The following is a 23,600-nucleotide window of genomic DNA, read 5'->3' as shown; positions in this document are numbered from 1 at the left end:
GTTTCTGTAGTGTTCTGTTTGGTGTCATTATTATTTGAATAACTTGTTTGGGTACAGTAGTGAGCGTGGGCATCTATGTGTACATATGTGTCTGTGTTACACTGTTAGTGTGTAATGCAGGAGTGCATAATCCTTGTTGTACTGGTGTCTGTAAAGAGAGGGTTTTTTAGAGGTTTCAATAGTGGATTGGTGGAGAAATGTAGAACAGCACTACAGTTTACTGCAAAATATGAAATAATTTTGATGCAGAAAAAAGTAACTGATGCATGATTTATGCAACATAAAACAATGGCAGGCCATGTTGGACAAGAGACCATGAGATGATTGTGCAGAACAGTTTAAATATGGCTAAAAACTCCTCCAAATGGGCCACACAGGTCAGGTTAGGATAGAAAAGAACAGAAGTTTTATGACAAAAGCACTATTTTTTGGGCGAGCATGCATTTTGTTGATCTTTACTCTGATAGTCTTAGTTTTGTATTCCTGGATTCTGATTTGTTAAACTGTTTGATGTGGCACTTTAGTTTTTGCTCCTTTGTTTCCCTTTCTTGGACTCTTTTTCATCTTCTATCACTGCTTTTGTGGTGTTTCCCTTCCTCTCCAAATCACTTCTCCCCTCCTCCTCCTCCTCCGGCCCCATTTTCTTCCCCCTTTTCTCAAATTCTTCCTCCGCTTCTCTTCATCCCAACCTCCTCTTTCTATCTCTCTAGCTCGTGTTTTGAGGTAAAGGGTATGTGGTTGTTATGGTGGAAAAACGAGTGCCTCTTGCTTATTGGAGAACAGCCTTCAACTATAGGAATTCTGGGAGAAATAGAGGATATCTTTAGTTTGAGGTAAATTCAATCCTCCCCAAACCCCAACCTTTACCAAAGAGGAGAAAATGTTTAGCTGCTGTCAGACCAGTGTGTGGACGCACCATCACATGGCAGCACACATTATAAATAAAGGATTCTGTTTCTATTTCTAGACAAACGTTTACATAACAAATCCGTGTGGATGATAAGGTCTTTCATATCCAGTGGACTGATCTGATAACCACCACTATGCCCCTGCATCAGTCAGATTAAAATTATCACCCAGAATTTCTATACTGCAAATGCCAGAGAGTGATGCATGTCAGTAGTAGTGTTTGCTTGCCATGATCAAAGGCACATGCTCATAAGGTCACACACATAAACACACATGGAGCTTTACAAACACAGGCCCACGCATACCTGCAGACACACACTTCCAATCACACAAGGACACGAATAGCGGTTTTTCACTGTATTGAGTTGCATGATCCAGACACTGTGTGTGTATGTGTTCAAGCACCATGATTTATTGCTGTTGAAAGACAGAGCTTTTACAACTGTGAATGATGCCTTCTTGTTTTAACTCACCAAGATGAAACTGAAACAGAGACAAGCCAGGAGCATCCTAAGGTGCAGTTTGCTGCCAGACGTATGAAAGCAGTTCAAGTCATACCTACAAGAGTTGTGTTTAACGGGAGGAGCATGTTTGACAAGATGTAAAGATCAGAGAGTGTATTTTTTATCTTTTTTTCTCTAACATATCCTCCCCTCCCTCTCTGTCCCTCTCTCCTTGTTTATGTATCACTCCCTCAACCCCCCAACTCTCCCTCTCCTCACAGGTGACCTTTCAGAGTCCAGCCGAGGTGGAATCCCAGGGTTCATAGTGCTTTTCAGACTGTCTGCTACCTTTGAGCGTCCGGGGAGTGCAGCCACATACACTGACACACACTCACACAAATACACATCCGCTCTCAACACTGACCCTGGAACGGTACAAGGCTGATATACAAAATGTACATAAAGTGCACAAACACACACCAACTGCAGACACTCACACAAAGTACACACAGTTCACATGAGTCAGTAATCTTGCCCATACAGCCAATAGCTTGGTTTGACCACGGTCTACGTGGAGTTTGCCAACAGGGTGTTTAGTGCAGTTAAGACAACTCAGACTGAGCATGTAGAGAAGGTACTGATGAAAAATGCTGATATATCACTTCAATAGACTCTAACATGTCTATACCATGTCTATTCCATGACAAATATAGAGGGGCCGATGTTTCATAATAAAAAAAGAAAGAAAATACAAAAAAGATGACTAAATGAGTAGATTAGAGAGACTTTGGAGAAAATCCTAATGTAAATAATTTAGTTTACAAAGAGCAGCATTTAAAAAACAAGAAAAAATGCAAAAAGAATACTACTTTAGATAAACACTGAACAGGACACAGCAACATTATTATTATTATTATCATTATTATTATTATTATTACCACTAGTAACATCATCATCCTCATAAAGGGATATTACATTCCAAATTGTAAAATGGGAAATCACTAACCTATTTTAAATTTCTACTTAGATTTTAGGTGAAACATGGGGGAGGGGGGGATTGCACTTTTATTCGGGAGGTTTTAATATTTGAGCTATTTTTTATTTACTTACTAATTTATCGATTATTTTTGTTTATTGGGAGAAGGGGTTTGAGTGGGTTGCAATATTTTGATTTTAGAATTTTCTAGAGAAAACCTTTTGAGGGCCTGTTTCTGTCAGACTCTTGCAATCGAGTAATAATAATGTATGTATTAATTATTACAGCAATTATATTTATTTCTAATTTATTGAATCCTGTTTTTGATCCACTCTCTTTTTAAGTTAAAATAAAAAGTATCATACTAAATGACCTGTTGTGATTTTGTTACGTGTGAATGTGTTTCTGTGCGTGAAAGAGATTTTTTGAAATATATACTTTTACAGAAAAATCTTGAGTGGAATGATGCAACGTAAAAATGCCACAGAAATGAGAGTGCACATCTGTCTTGTGACCAGGAGAGGGCGTAAGTACAGAGCATGTAACCAGAGGATGAGCTGTTGTGCCAAACTTATCTCCTCTGTTCGTTTATGGGAGTAGGCTTCTTATTTATCAGCAGAATTAAATGCTGTATTCATTTTATCTGCGTGTACATGGTTCCAGTGAACTTTCCTCCATCTTGGACGAGCATTTTATACGTTGTTTTCCCTCTTGATGAGCTAACCTAAGGTCAATCTACCAAAGGAGAGTAGAGATAAGATTATTACTGTGCTTATTATTACCACATAATAGAGTATTTCAACGTTTTGAATGACTCATCCAAAGTTAAAGGTGAAAACATAATGTGAAAGATGTAACCGTGTTGCCAAGAACAAGTAGAGATACATACACATATTTCAGGAAGAAGTCAATCTAAGGTGTATAACAACATTCATTGAGGTAAGTATGTTTTAAACTTTAGTTCCTGAACATTTTTTGTTATCTTCATAAAAGTGTTGCATGAGAAAGTTTAAGGGCAATTGCAAGGAACCTTTAGTTTAATGATTATAATTGACAAAATTTTTTTAATTGGCTTCCTGACTTTGAAAATCAATCATACAGCTAAAGGTCAGAAAAGGTCCCTCTCACCTTCACATGAGGAGCAGTGGCCACCTCACTGACCTTTCCCATGTGAGGAGATCCTGTCACACATGTGCAAACGGTCACTATCTGGAGTGTGCTCTTTTTACAGGCTCCGGGTTAGTCAGACCTTAAGTCATTCTGTACAGCGCGTCAGCCTGTAACCCCTCACATGCTTTTTACATATATATAGTTCATGGGTCACAAGATAGCAATATAACCTTTCCCTTATCCCCTTTGAAAACCTGCTGGGCCTGAAAGAAGGGCAACTGCAATGCAAACATTACATACTTCATTACCCTGCAAAGGCAAACATCTAGAATAGCTTTTTGTTTGTTTGTTTAAAAAGGTCAAAAGTCTGTTATTTTAGATTCGTAAGCTGTTTATTTATACATGCCACTGAGCGATAACCTGTTCATTCACTCCTGTTCAATTATCTTCATGCAGAAGATAATTTGAGGCAATGTCAGTGTTTCATCACAAATGTAGGTCAGGGGCTCTGAAGAGCAATGGAGCAAATGTGTGATTCTGCAGAAAGCAAAACGGTTGACAATTACCCCCGTTAATAATTATATTGCTATAGAAATAGTATGAAAATGTATTTTACAGCTGCAGATTCACATTAAATGAGTACAACAGTGGATCATGCTACGCTTGCAAATAACAGGAGGTCATAGGTCAGCTACAGTAAAGCTGGAGCCAAAGCTGCAGAGTGACGTGAGACGTTGTGTCTTTTATCAAAATATAAAATGTGAGGCTATGGCCACACTACAGGTCTGCTCCCCTTATTCAGATCTTATGTCTACAGAAGAGGGGGGTACGACTTTTCTACAAGTGGAAACAAAATGCAGAAGTCTGTGTGTGTGTGTGTGTGTGTGTGTGTGTGTGTGTGTGTGTGTGTGTGTGTGTGTGTGTGTGTGTGCGTGTGTGTGTGCGTGCGTGCGAGTGAGTGAGTGAGTGTGCATGTGTATTTTTTCCCAAAACTTTATTTGCAAATCCTCACAAACATCATGTGACACATACAGTTGTAGAACAGGCATAATGCGCAATATATATATATATATATATATATATATATATATATATATATATATACACGGAGAACAAAATGAGAGAACAACTCATAAGTGCTTGATTTATTCTGAAATACTGTTATATTTTGTTATATTTTATTGTCCAGAGTTTGATATAATATCTGCTGTGGCTATACCTCTGTTGTCCTAGCATGTTTTTTTTTAAATAACCAAGGCACTTCAACAAAGTCCTTAATTGTGTGATATGTTATGTACTATATATATATATATATATATATATATATATATATATATATATGTATATATATACATATATGTGTGTAACATTACAATCTTACATTATGATGTCATGAGTACTTTAAGAAGAAAAAGTACAAGAAAAGGAAGTTTTAAAAAACTATAAATACAAAGTGAATAAATAAATACAAAAATATCTAATTGAAATGGAGGCTATAAAATCACATTTCCTTGAAAAAATATCCTAGTATATATCAGCTGTATAAATGCTTTTCTTGTTATTTATAATTTAGATAGACCCAAAAATAATTCTGAAATCCAATTTTGAAGGGATTAAAGGTTCGCCGAGATGGATGTGAAATTTTCCTTGTTTTAATAAATTGACAATCAAATTGTTTCCATAGTAGAGAATTACATAGTTTGCTTCCCGTGTGTGTGTGTGTGTGTGTGTGTGTGTGTGTGTGTGTGTGTGCGTGCGTGCGTGTGTGTGTCAGCCAAACGCTCTCATGTGCTTGGTGGACGTCATCTGCGTCCCTCCCTCTCCGTTATCCCCTCACTCCTCCCTCTGTCTGCGCCTCTCACTCCGCTCTCGTGCCGGCCCGTCCTCCGCCTCTGCCCGGCCACAGACACCCACAGACCGACCCCGCCGACTCCTCCCGGGGACAACACAAGTTAGAAAAAATAAACTGGGACACGACGAGAGACCAAAAAAAAAGAACAATTGTCGGTGGGAGAAAAATACCCGGTCGCATTGCAGCATCTCACACATTCTCCAATCTGTAGACACTTCTTTTCTGGTGTCACCTCACAATCAGTGTTTCTCTGAAAGGGAAAAACAAACTTTGTACGCCATGGAGAGATGTAAAAATCAGCCCGGATACTAAACTTGGACACAAACTGCGCCTCCAGAGCACAGCCGGGCGAGCCCTCAGCAGGACCGTTAGCTTTTTATTTCAGCTCGGTGGGACCCGGACGACTTTGTGAGAAAGAAACACATTGTTTTCTAACTGCAGGCCGCATTTCACGCCTCGCTACGGAGGAAAACATCAAAGTAAGTACCGCTTCACTTTCATGTCGGAGACGTTATTCGTTTATGTGCGCGTGAGTGCGGCGGGCGCACGCTCCGCATCCTCACTTTCGTCCGGACGTCATTACGCACTCATGCATCGGTTCATTAAATATTACGAGCAGGCCCATTCTTGATGTTTTGCTGCACACAAATGTCGCTCTACTGTAGCCATTTGAACGCACGTCAATAACCTTTTGTTGTAGGCTACATATGCAGGCACGGGGCAGCCCGGCGCGTGGCCCAGTGGTGGTGGGTCGGTTTCTAAAGTTTGCTAACTAGCAGCAGATTATGTCACATTATCACTGTAACTGCACAACTACAGTGTGTGGATATAACACCACGAGCTAGAGAGAGGCGTATCCATGGTGATAGCACGTGTATACCCTTTTAAATTTGGTTTGTTTTTTAATTACAGTGATTTGTTGCATTTTGGGACCCCACCACCACCACCCCCCACCCTGCTGCCACCATTGCTCTGTCTTCACTTAGCTTCCCCCCTCACTCTCTCTTTGAATAGCTACATTTAATCCAGTATGAACTACATATTGACAGAAAAACACTTTTATTTAAATAATAAGAACAATTCATAAATTCACATAGGATGGCCGCTGCTCCAGCCACTGGGAGTACCAATAAATATGAATAAATATGACACAGTGTTGTTTTGTTTGCAACCAGATGATATTTGTTTATATCACCATGAGCACTCATTCATTCTCAAGTTTAGGCTATACAAATATATGACATAATGATAGGCAAATATGTGTGTGTGTGTTGTCAAGCTTTGCATACAGGTCAAACATCGTGTGAAGGTGAAGCCCAGAAAGCCTGACACTTATACTATTAGTCAAATGATTAAATAGTCAACCAAGAGACAATGTATCACAGTTTGTTATTTATTAAGTATTTATGCATTTGATTAGCAGCTCTTAAGTGTGAGATATTGCTGCTTGTCTTATTATATACTGTGTATCAGTATAAACTGTATTTCTATTCAAGTTAGGGTTCACCCAAAAGATCACTGTTGTATGGAAGTTGTTCTCCAGACGAGGCTATTTGTGTTTTTTGATTGGATTTGAAAGACTTTACTGAATAATTGATTAGGTAGAGAAACTCTCATACTGATAAAAGCTTTGCACCGAGGTCAAACATTACATTAGCCCCCTCAAGACCCTGACAGTCAACTGAGAGAAAGAGTGAGAGAGAGAGAGAGAGAGAGAGAGAGAGAGAGAGAGAGAGAAACATCTTTTTTATGCTTTAGTTTTGTGTTCTGTGTTTTCTAATCTGGACAAATAACTTCACCTATCATCTGTCAATGATCACAACTCCTGCTTCTTCAGCTCTGTTCACTGAGTAATCAGTAATTCAGTTGAAGACAGGAATCATTACCGTTTAGAGCTTCAACTCCACAGAATTAATATCCTCACATATACCCAGGGGCCATCTAATTGCTGTGGGCAAGGTAGCTGTACTTACTCAGGGCTTGGTTGGCCTGAATCCAGTCAGAATCCAGGAGAATCAACATGACAATGTTACCCTCACACCTCCTGAACAGGCCTATTCAAATCAGTCTGCTGACTGATTGAATCTCCGCATTAATAATTCATGAGGGTCACAGATTAGTGTCAGATGTATTGAAATGGACTTTCTTGTGATCTCTATCTATAACACAGGAGATTGGGTAACAGCGATGAGACAGATCACCGCAGACCGGCTGTCTGCCCTTGGGATGATTTTACATTTTCTTCCACTCGCCGTATATCGTTTTCTGCGATCTCTGTGTTTGCCCAACCACTGTATCTTATTTAAACTAGAACTCCACTGATTAGTTTTCAGTCAAAACCAAGATACAGAGGAATGTCTAAAATGTGGAGGATGTGTCTGACTCACCCTAAGAACCCCCTCAAAATGTGCAAGACATGACTTGAGTTACAGCTGATGAACCACTAGCTCCTAACTTTACACTTCATCCCATAATACGTCCATTCATGGTTTCATAGTTTTTTTTAATGTGATCCGTAAACTGTGGTTGTGGATGTCAGTGCAGAAGGTTCACGTACCTATCATCTACTGTTATCTACAGTTCGACGGATTTGAGTTTTGAAAGCTGATATTAATGTTTTGACAATGGCCACACCTTTTCACCAGTACATTACGTGTATCCATGTTTCCATTAAACATTTTAATCTCACTTTAATCAGTGTTGAAATAACAATAAAACAGCATTTTTTATCCAGGGATGCAACTAATGACTACTGTCATTATCGATGGATATAGTCAGCCATGTATTTTCTCTGGTAATCGTTCATAAAGTGTCCCATCGGCAGACGTGACCTATTTAAATAGGTAGATGTATCCAGCCAACAGTCCATATCCAAACATATTCAGTTCCCGTCATATTTGACAGAGAAATCATATTAAAATCTGAGAAGCTGGACCCATTGAATGTTTGGCATTTCTGCCTGAATAAATGACATAAACGATTAAGGATCTGCATGTGAAATTAGACTTTAAATCTATTTAAAAGGATAAGCTTGATGTGTACTGTAACTTGCGTATACTTTTATTATTTTATATGAACTATCAAGCCATCCTTGTAAAGGAGAGCTTTCACTCAATGGTCTTCCCAGTTCAAATAAAAGTTTCAATCAATTGATTATCCAAATAATTGTTGAATTCTCTTTTTGTCAGTTCATTGACTCATTGTTTCAGCTCTAATATATCCTTATAATAATTAGATGTTATCAGCCATGTTAGGAATTGTGACTCAGTACATCGTTTTATTACAATATTTGAATTTGCCAAACAGTCAGATTTATCAGTGAAATTTGAATATGTTGTTGCGTGTTTATAGCCTGTTTTATTGCAGCAGTTCTGAGAGATAACTACTACAGTGCCACTACCAGCCCAATTAAACAGGCTCAGAGCCAAGGATCATTTCTAGACTTGCTATAGTGGTAATATGATGCTTGAGTTTTGGCACTGATACATAATTGTTCTTTTCATTAGACTAGCAAAAAAACAGTTATTAAACAATGATTACATTTAGGAAATATCTAACGGAAGAATAAGTAAACATGAATCTGAATATGCAGTACCTGACAGAACATATTTCCGTCATTACTTAAAACGTGACAAACCAGATGCAGGCCACAACTTATCCAGGACTGAGTGAAGACATTGATTACAGTCCTTTTTTGTAGTCATTCTTATGTCTCATGCTGCTGCCAAAAAATGCTAAAAAATGGTTACATTTTGATATTATATTTTGTAGAGCCAGCCAGCGGTTACACTCTGCATGTGTTATCTGTGAGTTCACTGGCTCCTTGCTCAGGTGCTTGCAATCATCTTTTATCTAGAAAAGGGGACGTAGTGTGCTGAGGTCTACGCCCTGAAAAAGTTTGTGCCGCTACGCGTGTGTTGTCATCCAGCTATTTTTTAAACGTCATTTCAACATCAAACAGCCATCTCGATTAAGGCCTTTAAACTTTTAAAAGCGATATCCTGTCCGTACAGTGTTCTGTATAGGGCTGCCCCGTCTTAGTTGATTAATCGACTAATCAGTCGTTTTGATCTTAAATGTGTTCCATGCTTCTTGTGGTCGGATGTAATATTGCGCAGTTGAACTTCTGTTGCCTGAGAGCATACATCCATCGCTGAGAGGTGCGTTCTTGGAGCTGCTCTGACCGCAATCAGTATGAACGGACGGACGTTTGTGAGGGATCATGCCGCCGTCTGAAACGTGTTGACCACAAGAAGCATAAAACAGAGATTTGTTGACTGATTCTTTTTTAAGTCGATTAGTAATTTTTTATGTTTTGTTTTAAAGAAACTTAAGAACACATCTCTGGTAAACGCAAGATTTAAGTCAGTGCTTTTTTTTTTACAGATCTGTCCATTAAATCAACTAATCGATTAGTCGGCAACATTGTATGAATGTATATGGACTAAGAATTTCTTTAATCAAGAACAGCCCTAGTATTGTATTTCAGACCTTATATGAGCTACAGTAATGTTCAAGGCTCTGAAATAATTCAGGACTGCTGACTTGCCTCATTTCGACTCTTTTGTCTTGTGACCTTTTGTCGAAGTGCTGTTCGGACGCTGACTTATTAAACCTTCAAACTTGAGGCACTGAAAACTCCGCTTTGACCGCTCATGTGTGCGCCGTCTAAGCTGTCTGTCTCCTTGTAATGTTTAAGAAACAAAGCTGTCGTTTGAATGAGTCAGCTGTTAGTTAATGGATAGTTATGCACACGTAGATGGTATGCTATGAGTGACACACTGCTACCGTCTCATGACTTCCTCTTGTCGACTCAGCCTCCTCCCATTCACATAAACAAAGTATGGGGTGACTTTTAAACTCAATAAGATGTTATCCATCCATGGAGAGTGAATGGGAAAGCTGGGGCGCTCCCCTGGTATGGTGGCAGCATGTTTACATTCTCTAAATATTCCTGGTCTCTGTACCAGGTTCCAGTCTGGTTTGTTTAGGGTTTCCTTTGAGGCTTCATCCATCCATTTTCTGAGAAACTGCATTATGGGTTTTTGTAAACTTAGGATTAAGGTATAGCAGAGAAGAAGCACATCAGTAACATCTGGAGCCTGAAGCTGGATCTATGTTTACAATCACCACATCCTCGTTGTAATGGGTATTCACATCGAGGAAGAGAGAGAGAGGACAGTGAGAGAACTTCCTTTCTCCCTCCCCTGCCAGAGGCATCCTTTCGTTTTATTGGACCTTTGAAATGGTCAGAGTCTGGTCATATGATCCTGTGGGCCAATGGAATGTGTTGTTAGGAAAGCTGTGGGGGGGAAACGAGCTTCAACATGCTGAATTCACTGCATGACCTCAACTAGAATCCCTTAAAATATCTTCCCCGAGTCTAAATCGCCTCCACGCAGGCAGCAATGCAAAGAATACAAAATTGTCCATGTTTAAAAGTTTCCTTGATTGTTTATTTTTGGGTGTGCGTGTGTTTATGTCGAGCCTAGTTACAACGGAAACACTTATTAACAGTTTGTTGTCATTAACATGGTTACCACGGGTCCTTGAAATCCTTGAAAGTTTGTGAATTTGAGTGCCTGAATTTATATATTTCATGCAATAATAGAGATTGATGTTCTTAAGAGATTTTTCTACTTAACATTAGTAAATAGGCTACACTCTGCTGTCTGCAAGTGTGCCACCTGCCTCGAGATAACGGGATGGTAACTTTTGTGCAATTGTGCAAGTCGAATGACGCTGAAAGCTAACATAGAGCCAATGTTTAGCTATACTGGACACAGATTTTCTGTTGTCTGTGAGCTTCTGCAAAGCCTGCGTTTTCTCATGACAGAAACTATAAGTGTTGTAACGGTAATTAATGTTGGTCCGTGTCCTTGAATTTGAGGGAATTGGACCTGAAAACCCCTTCAATTTGACCTTTAAGAAGGTGTGGAAACCTTGTCTTAGTGGTCATTCAGCACACAGAAGTCAACAGAGTCCACCTGTTTTGCCCTTTGAACAGTCTTTTATATGTGCTCAGCAGCTCATTTAGTTATCTGTTTTTGGTTAGATTACAATGCTCATTATGGAGCTGTTCAGCAGCGCTCACAAGATCCGGAAGGACACTCCAGGAGAAGTGAGATGTGGAAGAGTTGGCAAAATAACTGGGAAAAACATGTCACCCTTCCCATCTTCCACCTGAGCAGGGAGAGAGTGAGAGAGAGAGAGAGAGAGAGAGAGAGAGAAAGAGAGAGAGAGAGAGGGAGAGAGGGGAAAGCCCAACGCTCGGCCAGCCGTGCTGTTGCAACAGGAAACAGGGGCCATGACTAACAAGACATGCTGTGGAAAATAACCGACACACTCATGCATGACACCGTCTCATGGACAGTGTCGGAGCAGCTAAGATAAGGACACTGAGAAAAAGGGGCTGGGTATCAAACCTCAATACTCTTTTGTTCCCAAAATTTGTCGTTAAAACTGTCAAGTTCAGTACAATGAAGTACCAGGTTTCTTGATCCATTGATCAGACTGTTCCAGATGTCATCCAATTTTTCTTTTCATGTAAACAAAGTTCCTTTGAGCCCATCCATTTTTGAGACCAATTCACACATTAGTAATATGGCGGCCGATGAAGTGAATGTTTTAGCTGGAATTAAAGTGGATCTTTCTTCTTTGTAATGTGCACTCAGAAGAACCACTCAGAAGGCTGCTCTCTTAAACAGATACTGTAACTTAATTAAAGAATATTTCACATACTATAGGCTATATACAGTATAATCATACATACCTGTATATTATAGATACACAATCCCAGTCCACCTTTTGTTTTCCAGTATACTGCGTAGAGAACCTTTAAGTTAAAAGGAAAAGTTTTTTTTTGTAAACAAATAGGTCAAAAATATGTTCTTTTCAAACTTAATTTAAAGATGTATTCTTTTTTAATCTTAAACATGAAGCATACTGTTTCTTCCCTGCCATAGTTGTTTAACCACACTGCTTCTCTGTATCAGTTCTTTACATCCAAGTCTAATTTCAGCTGCATATTTTACAGTTATTTCAAGGGAGGGAGAGCATTACACATATGGTTTCAGGGCCAAAGAGGGAATCCTTCTTGATTACTGGCGGGGAGCAGCAGGGTGGGGATGGGAGTGGAAGTAAATGGTTACAGGACTCTGGCATTTACAGCTGCAGTGGGTCGAAGGGGGAGTTACTGTAGATCTGCAAGGGGACTCCAGAGATGAAGTGCGAGGGGGCGCCCCCGCTGCTCCGCACATATGGAGGAATCATGACTCACATCCCTCCTATGCTAGTTCTCCCTCGTCGCCACTCCTTTTTCTCTCTTTCTCTGCCACTCCCGAACTTAGCAGCAGAAATATTTACCTCTGTACTCTCTGAATTAAAAAATAAAAAAACCTCTTGCAGCTGTTGTCAACTGTTAAGGAAAGCGCTGGTGTTGAAAGCCCAGAGCTCAGTTGTTGGTCGACTTTCTCCTCCCTCACGTGGGCCTCCTAAGCTGAGCTCCCAGCATGCTGCTTGTGCTCTGTTATATGCATTAGGAAAAACCTACAGGCTTGTCCAGTGAGAGGGAAACATTGGTGCCATCATTTAATTCTCCTAATGACATGGTGGCAAACATTCCCAATCACAGATGTCCTTCCCCACACACAGCCAGGCATGTACAGCTGCTGCCTTTAAAGCCCCTAAAGCAAGCCCTCATAGACTGTGCATTTAGATTTTAGGTGGAACCGTCTTTAGGGTTCACATGTATGTTGAGCCTAATAAACTCAAAGAGTTGGTGCTGAATCCTTGTGTGTCCTGTGTTGCAGGATGCTGTCTGGGCTGAGCGAGTGGTTCTGGCAGGAGCGGCTGTGGTTTCCAGAGGGCCTGGGCTGGGCCGATCTGGAGGATCGGGATGGACGAGTATACGCCAAAGCCAAGGACTTGTGGGTGGCGCTACCCATCGCCCTCGTGTTCCTCATTATTCGTCAGATCTTTGAAAGGTCAGTCCATTTTACACGCTGTCTTACTAGATATCTGTGCTCCTCATCTGAGTCTTTGGTTATTAAATCGCAATTTGCATCCTCTGTATTTAAACTTCTTTCCGCCCAGTCTAACTCTTGTCTTTTCCCCTTGATTGTTAACTTCTCTTCCTTTATATGCCTCTGCGTCAGCGACAGTCTGACCGGACGCATCATGTTTTTGGGTTGTCCGTACGTCCATCTGTCCTATTCTTGTGAATGTCATATCTCAGGAACCCCTGGAGGGATTTTCTTTAAATTTGGCACACATGTCCACTTGGACTCAAGGATTAGATTCGATTTTGGAGGTCAAAGGTCACTAGTGACCTCACAAAACACATGTTTGGCCATAACTCAAGAATTCCTACATTGGTGTTGTCAACATTTCACACAAATGTCTCAATAAGATAAAATGATGACATTTTAGATCCTAAACTTCAACTTCACTGTGACACCATAATGTTTCTGTCCATTATTAAATGCCAAAACGAGGAACAGAAGTGGAGACATTTGGTCAGATACTGAAATGGTGACTCTTGAAACCCTAACGCTAACCCAACCCCTGCCTGTATAGGTCTTATGTGCTGTCGCGTTGAGGATGTGTGTGTTGAAGTGTCCTAGTTTCACCAAAAAAACACTTAATGCCTTTCTAGAAATTCCCCCAAAGTCTTCACTACATATATTAATATTTCCAATGCTGTGCCCTACTTTATGATCGTAATGTTTATCACACAAGTCCAAGGCTCCTGTTTCCAGCAGATAATCCTTTGCCTAACTGCCCTCCAATCATAGAGAGAAGAATTATAAAGTGGGCTAACTGAAAACATTGTTTTTGTGATGACAGGACGGTTGCAACACCCCTGGCTTCTCTGCTCGGGGTGAAAGAGACAGTGCGGCTCAAGGTCCCTCACAATGACACACTGGAGTCCTACTTCTGTAACAGTACCAAAAACCCCTCACAGGTACCTGTTCGCACACATGCTTACACGCTTAAAAATACAGAGTGGCATGCTGTGTGTGTTAATTAAATACATAAGTGTGACCTTTTTGTGCTGTTCGCAGACTTCAATAGCAAGTCTTTGCAAGAAGACCGGCTTTTCGGAAAGACAAGTGCAGCGATGGTTCAGGAGACGAAGGAACCAGGACAGACCGAGTTTGCTCAAAAAGTTTCGAGAGGCCAGGTAAGCACACACACACACACACACACACACACACACACACACACACACACACACACACACACATACAGTATGAACACATGTCTATAGAGCTATGCAGCAGGTTGAAACAGCTGCCTACCCTTGCGTTCTTCCGGCTATATGAGCACATTTCTGAAGGCAAAAGTAGATCTCTATTTTTAACATGCACTCATTACAATGCCACTCTGTTGCTACCAGGCCTGCCGCCCCGACTCTTCTCACACACGCACACGCAAATCCAACCATTCACACTCGTTAGCACAGGGCCTCTGCACCAGGGGCTCTGTCACCACTGTTAAAAAAAATAACAGAGTTAAACCAACAGCATGATCACCTGATAATACAAGGCTACTGAAACTAGCTAGTGTCAGCTGAAAGGATTCACACCTTGGCGACAGATGACACCTATGTACAGTACTATGGATAAACAGCAGCAAATAGCATACTACTGTTGCATCACTAGGACTGATACACACAGGCAAATGCATTACTGTTGTTGTTCAATATGTACTACTGCTTCTCTGTAGTGACGTGACTGCCGTTACCATTAGCTTCATTGTCATGGTCATCGTTCATGTGTGTCAGCAGATCCATAAAGGGCCAGTTCACCAAAAATTACAAGAAGAAACCGACTTTATTGTGAGCAGAACTAAAGAAGTAGTCCCCATTAAAAAAAACGTCCAAGTGTTTGGAAACAGCAGTTGACAAAAAATAATCTCACCACAAGGTGGAACAGATGGGTGTTTTGTTTCCATTATTGATATGCCTAAATCATTGATAGAGTCGCACAAATTGTGCAATTACTTAAACATTTCCGCTCCATATTCTGGAGCTAGTGTTTTCTTAGCACTTTAACATTTTAAAGAAGAGGTTCTCATCTTTTCCAAGTCTGTCTTAAAACCATAGTCAGGTGCCCATAAAGACCTCTCTGGCAATGTTTCTGTGTGCATATTATGGATGTATAAAAAGTAATGGATACAGGTCCTGTTCATTCCTATGAAATTTATTTAATGGTGCATGAAGCCAAACGTTTCGGCTCTTATAGACTTCCCAAATGTTAGTGGACCAAATCTAATCATCAGGATAATTTCATGCTCAAACTTTACCAGCCACTCGATAGATCACGTTTTTTTTTTCTTCAAACTCTACCCGTCACTTGGCAAATTTGGCTGGTGGCTGATGCCCTGCTTGTGACGCTCGGAAAAAAACTATCCTTGCATTTATAGACATCTCTTTCAAAATGTTAGTCAATGGGAAAAAGTATTCTTGGGCCCAATGGCATCGTGTGAGGGACCTGAATTCCAGAGTTTGGCAACTGTCAAATTGTCACATATGGGCACCTAAAAATTATTTTTAGACAGTCTTTGAAAATGGTAATCTATCCCTTAACATGTCTCATGAGTCCTTAAAGTGCTCTGAAACACCTCCAACATTTACACAACAGCTGGGCAACTCCATCAGCCGACACATCAGTTTCTGGCACCTTATAAAAAGTGTCCTGTGTTAACCACATTACAGTAATGGTGATACTGTTGCTGAGGAATTTTGTAAACTTAGTTTTTAAGCGATATGAGCACAACAAATTTAATTTCAACCTGCTTTCATAGTGTTGTGGCTGAGTAAGAAATATAGAAACTCAAAAAAATGTTTGTAATATTGGTGAAGTGACCCTTATATCAATACCAATATGAATCAAACTGGACTGATGTGTGTATGTCTCTATCTGCTGTGTGTGTGTGTGTGTGTGTGTGTGTGTGTGTGTGTGTGCGTGTGTGTGTGTGTGTGTGTGTGTTTGTGTGTGTGTGTGTGTGTGTGTGTGTGTGTGTGTGTGTGTGTGTGTGCGTGTGCGTGAAAGATGATTGTGCATAGACGTGCACGTGACTGCATGTTCGTTGCTGCCTGGTTATGGTGTGTCTTTCACTGTCCGTGTTACGTCATATCTCTTGTGAATCAATCTGTTGTTTGTGTGCACACAACAGGCTTTCTGTTACTCTCCCCCTTGTTTTCCCCACTGGTATATCTCTCGGACTCTCAGGGTATTTTTCTTTCTCTGTGTTCACTTTTCTGTTCTGGTGTTTCCGGGTCTCTTTGTCTCTGCTGCTGTGTAAAGTCCTCCTCACACCTGTATGAGAGGCTGTAGTGGGAATCAGCCCTCACTGTCTCTGTAACAGGATATTAACAAGGAGGATACTGTCTGACAGCTCTCACGTGTGTGTGTGTGTGTGTGTGTGTGTGTGTGTGTGTGTGTGTGTGTGTGTGTCCTGATTTGACATCCTCAGTGCAGTTCACCAGATTTTTCCAGGCTGTCCATTCAGTCTGGAATTTCTTTCCAGCTGGCATTCTTGTGTGTTTGCGACTGTCAGAGTGTGTGTGTGTGTGTGTGTGTGTGTGCGTGCGTGCGTGCGTGCGTGTGTGTGTGTGTGTGTGTGTGTGTGTTTATGTGTCTGCTGGTAGAAAATGCGTCTATTGTCTTTTCCTCATTGACTGAGTAGAAAGTGTGTTTGTATGTGTGTGTGTTCTCTTGCAGTTGGAGATTTACGTTTTACCTTCTTGCTTTCATTGCTGGCCTGGCTGCCCTCATCGATGTGAGTATTGATATGTTGACCTCGACTCCTCCTCCTCCTCCTCCTCCTATTGTCTTTTTATGTCCACATGCTCATTCTCCACCTGCCCCGCCATCGTAACATGACAGTTTCCACTGTAGTCTGTCTTTTTCTTGCCCAGTTAATATAAATACACTCTGTTCCTCTCCTTCCAGAAACCATGGCTATATGACCTGAAGGAGATGTGGCAGGGCTTCCCTGTGCTGGTAAGTCTCTGGGATTGTAATTAACACCAACCAGAGAATAATTATAATACGTTTAATCAGTGCTCGTGGTCAGTTACAGCTCTCAAAAAAGATTTTCCCTAAGCTCTTTTCCCTCTCCTTCAGACTCTCCTGCCATCTCAGTATTGGTACTACATGATTGAGCTGGGTTTCTATGGCTCTCTGCTCTTCAGCGTGGCTTCTGATGTCAAGCGTAAAGTGAGTGAATTTATCTCCTCTCCTTCTTAGTTCAGGTGGTGTAAAACCGACAAGAAAAGATACACAACAATTAATTTTTAATGGAAAACAAATCTTGTAGACACTCTTACATGTGTAAAGATGAAGACAAGATGTTCTTCTTATCGGGTCAGGGTGACATCTGGCGTGGACTGTGGGCTGGACATTAGACTGTTGTTACACGTGTCCGACTGTGTGTGTGTGTGTGTGTGTGTGTGGACTTTGCTCAGACGGGGTCAGCTGATCGCAGTGGGGGGAAATCTTGCTAAAGAGGCACAATATGTTCTTTCAACAAATTATTCTAACCTAGATGCCTGTTAAATAGGATTTACCACTACACACACACACACACACACACACACACACATACACACACACACATACACACACATTAAAACCACCTGACACACAGTCATATATTCCCAACATTTTCCTTTTTTCAGCATAACCACCGTGTCTCCTTTTCCCTTCTCTTTAGGACTTTAAGGAGCAGATTGTTCACCATGTGGCGACCATCCTCCTCATCAGCTTCTCCTGGTGTGTTAACTACATCCGTGCTGGAACTCTCATCATGCTGGTTCACGACTCCTCCGATTACTTCCTCGAGGTAAATGTCATTCTTACATTCATGGTATTTTTATTAGCACCCTTTGGCAAGTAAACATATGAATGGGGCCAGTATGAATAATCACCACAGTGTCACAAGATCACCTAGCAGAAAGAAAAATGCTGTTTAGACTCTTAACATGCTGCATCCCTACTGAGTTTAGGTTTTCTTCATCCATAATTCACAGAAAGAAATAAAACTTCAACTGAGACAAACTCTGACACTGATGACACACTGCCACCTTGTGGAGGAAGCTACACTTCCAAACTGATTTTCAACTAACATTCAAACAAATTCACATTCAGATCAACTATCGTTTGGTCCAGGGCTCCAAACACACTCCGCAGTAAAGTAACATAATCAAAATCAAACACATTTGATCACACTGAAACAGAATAAACACTTAAAATCTAATTTAATATAAAAATGCACAGTGACTAGCTAAGAAACCTGTTGATTAAACTACGTGCTAATACTTTAATGAATAAATAGTTCTTGTATCATGTGTTTGGGTTTTATTTTTGTATAAAATTGATTTTGTATAAAATAAAATAAATCATCCAGTCATCTGCAACTTTCCCTTGTTCTTTCTTTCTCCCTCTGACAGTCTGCAAAGATGTTCAACTATGCTGGGTGGCGAAACGCCTGCAACTACATCTTCATTGTATTTGCTGCAATCTTCATCATCACTCGGCTGGTCATCTTTCCCTTCTGGTACACGTCGCACACCTTTTAAATAGATGTTTTCATGGGTTTTTGTATATGCACCTGCATGTTATTTATCTTGTCTTTAATCCTATAATATCTCTATTGCAGGATTATTTATTGTACATGGGTTTACCCAGTGACCATCTATGAACCCTTCTTTGGCTACTACTTTTTCAACGGACTTTTGATGACTCTGCAGTGTCTACATGTCTTCTGGGCTGTCCTCATCATACGCATAGCCATCCGCTTCCTCACCAACAATGTAAGAGACCATAGAAAGCCAATGCAAATGTCAAAAATGTGTTTATTCATCCATTGAATCATGGAAATATCTCATCATACGCATAGCCATCCGCTTCCTCACCAACAATGTAAGCGAACATAGAAAGCCAATGCAAATGTCAAAAATTTGTTTATTCATCCACTGAATCATGGAAATATCTGCACTCACACGTCATCATCCAGCACAGATAAAAGGACAAATACACAGTAAATAAAGCTGAACAAGCTAAAATAGAATACAAGCAAAATAACATGTTTGTGTACTCCCCACTGAAAATCTCCAGCTGAAACATTTGAAATAGCAAAAGAAGTTGAAATTAAAATGAATCAGAATCAGAATCAGGTTTATTGCCAGGCAATTTTCATTACAAGGAATTTGACTTTGTTTCACAGTGCCTACATAAATATAAACATGAACACAAGCAAACTAAGCAAAATAAACATATAGCATTGAATTGTCCTCAACGAAATTGACGTTTCAGCGCTGAGGGAAGTTAAAGTGCTGAAAGTTGTGTCAGTTCTAGTGTATTAACTGAAAAACCATGTGAGTTGAAGTGTCAGCTGAAGGTGCAAGCACTGACGGCAGTTGGATCAAACTGTATTAACGCTGAAATTTGTTGGAGTTATAGGGGCTGAAGACCTGAGAGCTGAAAGGGGTTGAAGTGTTGTTTCAAGTGTCAGCTATGAAAGGAGTTGTGGTGTCAGTTTAAAGTGTCATCACAGAAAGCACGTGCAGCCTTTTGCTATGTAAAGAATGAAAGCGATGAAACTGATAGCTGACGTCTAAGCACTGACAGCGGTTGAATTGTCATTTGAAGAGAAAGATTCTGTTTATTTGTCCATAAAATCATAGAAGTTTTTCATCAACCAGCCAGGATTATAAGACAAATAAGATACAATATATCACACAAAAACTTTAAATACATGAAACATGACCAGGTATTCCACACAAGCTACTAAACAAATCTACATTTTACAGATATTTTGAGCGCACACACACACACGCTCGAACACACACACACACACACACACACACACACACACACACACACACACACACACACACACACACACACATACATACAGCAGATAGAGACATACACACATCAGTCCAGTTTGATTCATATTGGTATAGATATAAGGGTCACTTCACCAATATTACAAAAAAATGTTTTGAGTTTCTATATTTCTTACTCAGCCACACACACACACACACACACACACACACACACACACACACACACACACACACACTGGATGGTTGAGTTTGTTCTGACTCTAGCCAGAGCTGCGCTACAGTTTGAGCATTGATTGATGACGTGTTTTGACCTCTTTTTTTTCCAGGAAAAAGTGGACGATGAAAGGAGCGACAAAGATGAAACAGATGAATCAGAAGAGGAGGAAGAAGAGGAAGAAAAAATGGACATGAAGAAAAATGGACCTGTGCAGAACGGTCACACAGTCCACAACAATAACCACAGCAAGACGGAGTGAAAGCCAACAAGTGTCAGGACGGAGGAATGCGAGAAGGACTCATATCCCTCAGTGGGGGAGCAGAAGGGAGGGATGAAAAGAGAGAGAAAGAAAGAAGAAAGGATTGTGGGCTAGGGAGGGGGCAACTCATTCCCTTAAAACCAAGAACAGCGGGTATCCTGAGGAAATTTGACACCTTTGCACAACACAGATCCCACTCACACATTCATCCGTACTTTTAGAGGGCACAGAAATCCAGCAGGTGGTTAACACTACGTTACGTGGCATGGCTTTCTTGCTTTGTCATTAGAGAAAAACATACCGTTGTCAGTGTGTGATGTCAGTCCCAAAATTTCAAAGAGACAGGGGAGAAAATGGAGAGGAGAGGGGTTGATGCTGCTTCTACTTTAGCTTCCCTTGTTCTGTGTGCCTTAGAGCCAGCTAACAGCTGTAAAACGCCATTTTTAAGAAGCTTTCCGCTTTAATCTTATGTTGCTTTATTTCGTCGCACCTTTTTTGTTTTCTAATAAAAGAACAAAAGAGAGTGAAAGTGAGACAATAGGGCATTTAATTCCCTACATTTTCTGTCTATGCAATTAAGTAAGTGTTCAGCTATTGCAACGTCTTTGCACAAACATACAGTGTCTCTTACATACTGTAAGAACTAGCAGTCGGTCTGCGTGCCTCTGCTCTCCGATGCGGCCTGTGCCATTTATAAATTAGTCTGCCTTCTTTTAAGGATTGAATTTGGTGTTTGTTTCGTAGCTAAGCATCGAGAAAATCTTGCTTTCTTGATTTAATTTCTGTTTTATTCTTAATCCCGCATAGATGTCTGACCTGCAGAGGTTAACATTCTCAGTTCTTTGCTTTCTGAACAGACACTGCAATATAAATCTCAGCTTCCGGTTAGTTTTGACGAAGCTGAATGTTTTTCCTCGAGCTGTTGGATCAGATTGAATCACACTGATGCTGCCACCGATAAATCAATAAAATCACTGCAAAGGTGGGTTTGCTTTGTTGACATGCAGGAGTTTTAATAAGTCAAATGGAATTGGATGGATTAACCATTTCCTGATTCTACAAATAGGGGCCAGATTTCTTCAATCCACTGCCTTGTTGCCTGGGTTATGTTTGTAACCTGGCTTAGAATTTTAAGTGTATATCTATCTGAATGATTTTTGGTATGATCGTGTGTATGAAACAGGATTTACAGGTATTGTGATTTGATGTAAAGGAGGTAAAAGATATTGAATCCATTTTTTTAGTGGTTTAGTGTTTGAGACTTATGAGGAAATCAAGAAATGAGTGTTGCCTTTTTGTTGTTATGCTTTAAAGTTGTTTGTACGTTAAGTGCCTTATCTGTAATGTATGGGAAGCTCTCTCTCCTGTCGTCATGTCCGCTCCTTTTCTTACCTGTCTCCACCTCACATCACAGATCCAACTCCGAAACTATATCCTCTCATCCAGCACTCTTCCTTATAAACTGCCTTCTTTTCAAACTCACCCTCATTCCACCACCTCGTTCTTTTTTACTAACCCAGACCAACCAGCAACCTCACTTTCCCGGTGACACAGATGAACCAGCTGTGTCCTAAATACAGTGTTATTTTTTTTCTTATTTTGTATTTTTTTTGTGTTTTAATGATGGCTAAGTATTGTTATTAATAATAAAAGCAAAAATCATGAATCAAAATGTAGCACTTTTTAAAAAAATGTGTGCATAATGTCTGCAAAAATCCCACACATTAATTCCAGTAAATAAAACACAATAGAAATCATTAAACATGCTTTTGACCCTAAAGATGTCATCCTTTTAAATGTTTTTATATATAATCACACTTCTCACATTTTACGGAAATGCTTCTTGAAATGGAAACACACTTTATTTTTGAAGGTTTTTGCTTTAATTTAATATTTACATTTACTGCAACTTTCTCCTTCCACTCCTCAACAACTGAGCCTTGTGACATTATTGATGCAGAGTCGTTTTCACTTCTTCCATTTGTGCAGAGACATCTGTTGGCAATGGTGGAATAAATACCTAAAGCATTTGCTTAAATACTCAAATAAATCTCAAATAAAAGTACTGCATTCAGATTTTTACTTTGATAGACTTTAAAAAGTAGCCCACTAGCAGCAAAATGTTGGCTAGCTTGCTTGAAGTACAAAGAATAAGTAAAAGTAGGCTATAAGTCTGGATTATTATTATTAGTGCACCTATGTGTAAGGATCCCTTTAGCTTAATCTATAGCACATCTTTGTTTACCATATATTTGTTAATATGCTACTATATTAAAATGTGCAATATTTCCCTCTGAAATGTAGCAAAGAATAAGTATAAAGTGGAAATAATCAAGTATATGTACTTAGTCTCAAACTTTCCATCACAAACTAGAGGCCTGCCATACCAAATATTTCATGTCTTAGCTGCATGACATGTTTTCAGACCAGCTTGTTAGACATCCTTTTTTATAATTATAAATAACTTGTATCATTAAAAGAACCACAGCCTGCCATATTTGCATAATTGGAAGGTTCTGTAAACTGGGGTGTTTTCACTCTGTAGACCTGCAGGTCCCTTTCGCTGCCAGCGGGGCGGAGCAGCAACATGGATTTCCCAACATTACGCGTCATTTGTATGTGGCTTGCCTGCTGTCCAATAGGAGGAGGAGGAAGGAAAACAGTAGACAGCTCCGCTAGCCTAGCCCAGTGCCAAGGCTAATGGAAGGAGGTTGGGACGCCCAAAAATGTCTGAGCTTCGGGGTAGAGCGCATGCGCAGTGGAGCTAGAGCTGCGCTGTTGGGTCCAGCAGATGGCGCTAGAGATAAAGTGATGGTTTCTGCTCGTGTGCTCTTTTTGGGTGGACTTGAGCTTTATTTCATTTTAACTTTTTTTAATATAAAAATATAAATATAGTTAAGCACAAAGATGTTTTCAAAGATGTAAACATAAACATGCTGAATCTGTCCTAGTTTATTTCCTGTTGCAGTGTATG

At 40.2% G+C, this 23,600-nt stretch overlaps 1 protein-coding gene across 1 annotated transcript; it reads left to right on the top strand.

Annotated features, from left to right (window-relative positions):
* Positions 1–5,330: 5,330 nt before the first annotated feature.
* cers2b (ceramide synthase 2b) lies at positions 5,331–22,292 on the top strand. Its single transcript, XM_083919074.1, has 11 exons — positions 5,331–5,769; positions 13,102–13,275; positions 14,138–14,255; positions 14,356–14,474; positions 17,020–17,077; positions 17,251–17,301; positions 17,425–17,517; positions 18,014–18,142; positions 18,750–18,856; positions 18,959–19,112; positions 20,477–22,292. Exons 2-11 carry the CDS (start codon positions 13,103–13,105, stop codon positions 20,624–20,626), a joined length of 1,152 nt encoding a protein of 383 aa, XP_083775200.1. The 5' UTR covers positions 5,331–5,769; position 13,102; the 3' UTR covers positions 20,627–22,292.
* Positions 22,293–23,600: the final 1,308 nt, after the last annotated feature.

Source organism: Echiichthys vipera (genome assembly GCF_963691815.1).
Source record: "Echiichthys vipera genome assembly, chromosome: 8".
Classification (NCBI taxonomy): Eukaryota; Metazoa; Chordata; class Actinopteri; order Perciformes; family Trachinidae; genus Echiichthys; species Echiichthys vipera.
The sequence above is the reverse complement of the archived record's forward strand: the minus strand, read 5'-3'. Positions and strand labels throughout refer to the sequence as shown.

Excerpts from the sequence above, each read along its gene's own strand:
- cers2b (XM_083919074.1), top strand. The coding sequence starts at position 13,103 with ATGCTGTCTGGGCTGAGCGAGTGGTTCTGGCAGGAGCGGCTGTGGTTT. Across the intron at positions 17,302-17,424 it reads GGCAGGGCTTCCCTGTGCTG|ACTCTCCTGCCATCTCAGTA; the intron begins GTAAGTCTCTGG and ends CCTCTCCTTCAG. Across the intron at positions 19,113-20,476 it reads TCCGCTTCCTCACCAACAAT|GAAAAAGTGGACGATGAAAG; the intron begins GTAAGAGACCAT and ends TTTTTTTTCCAG.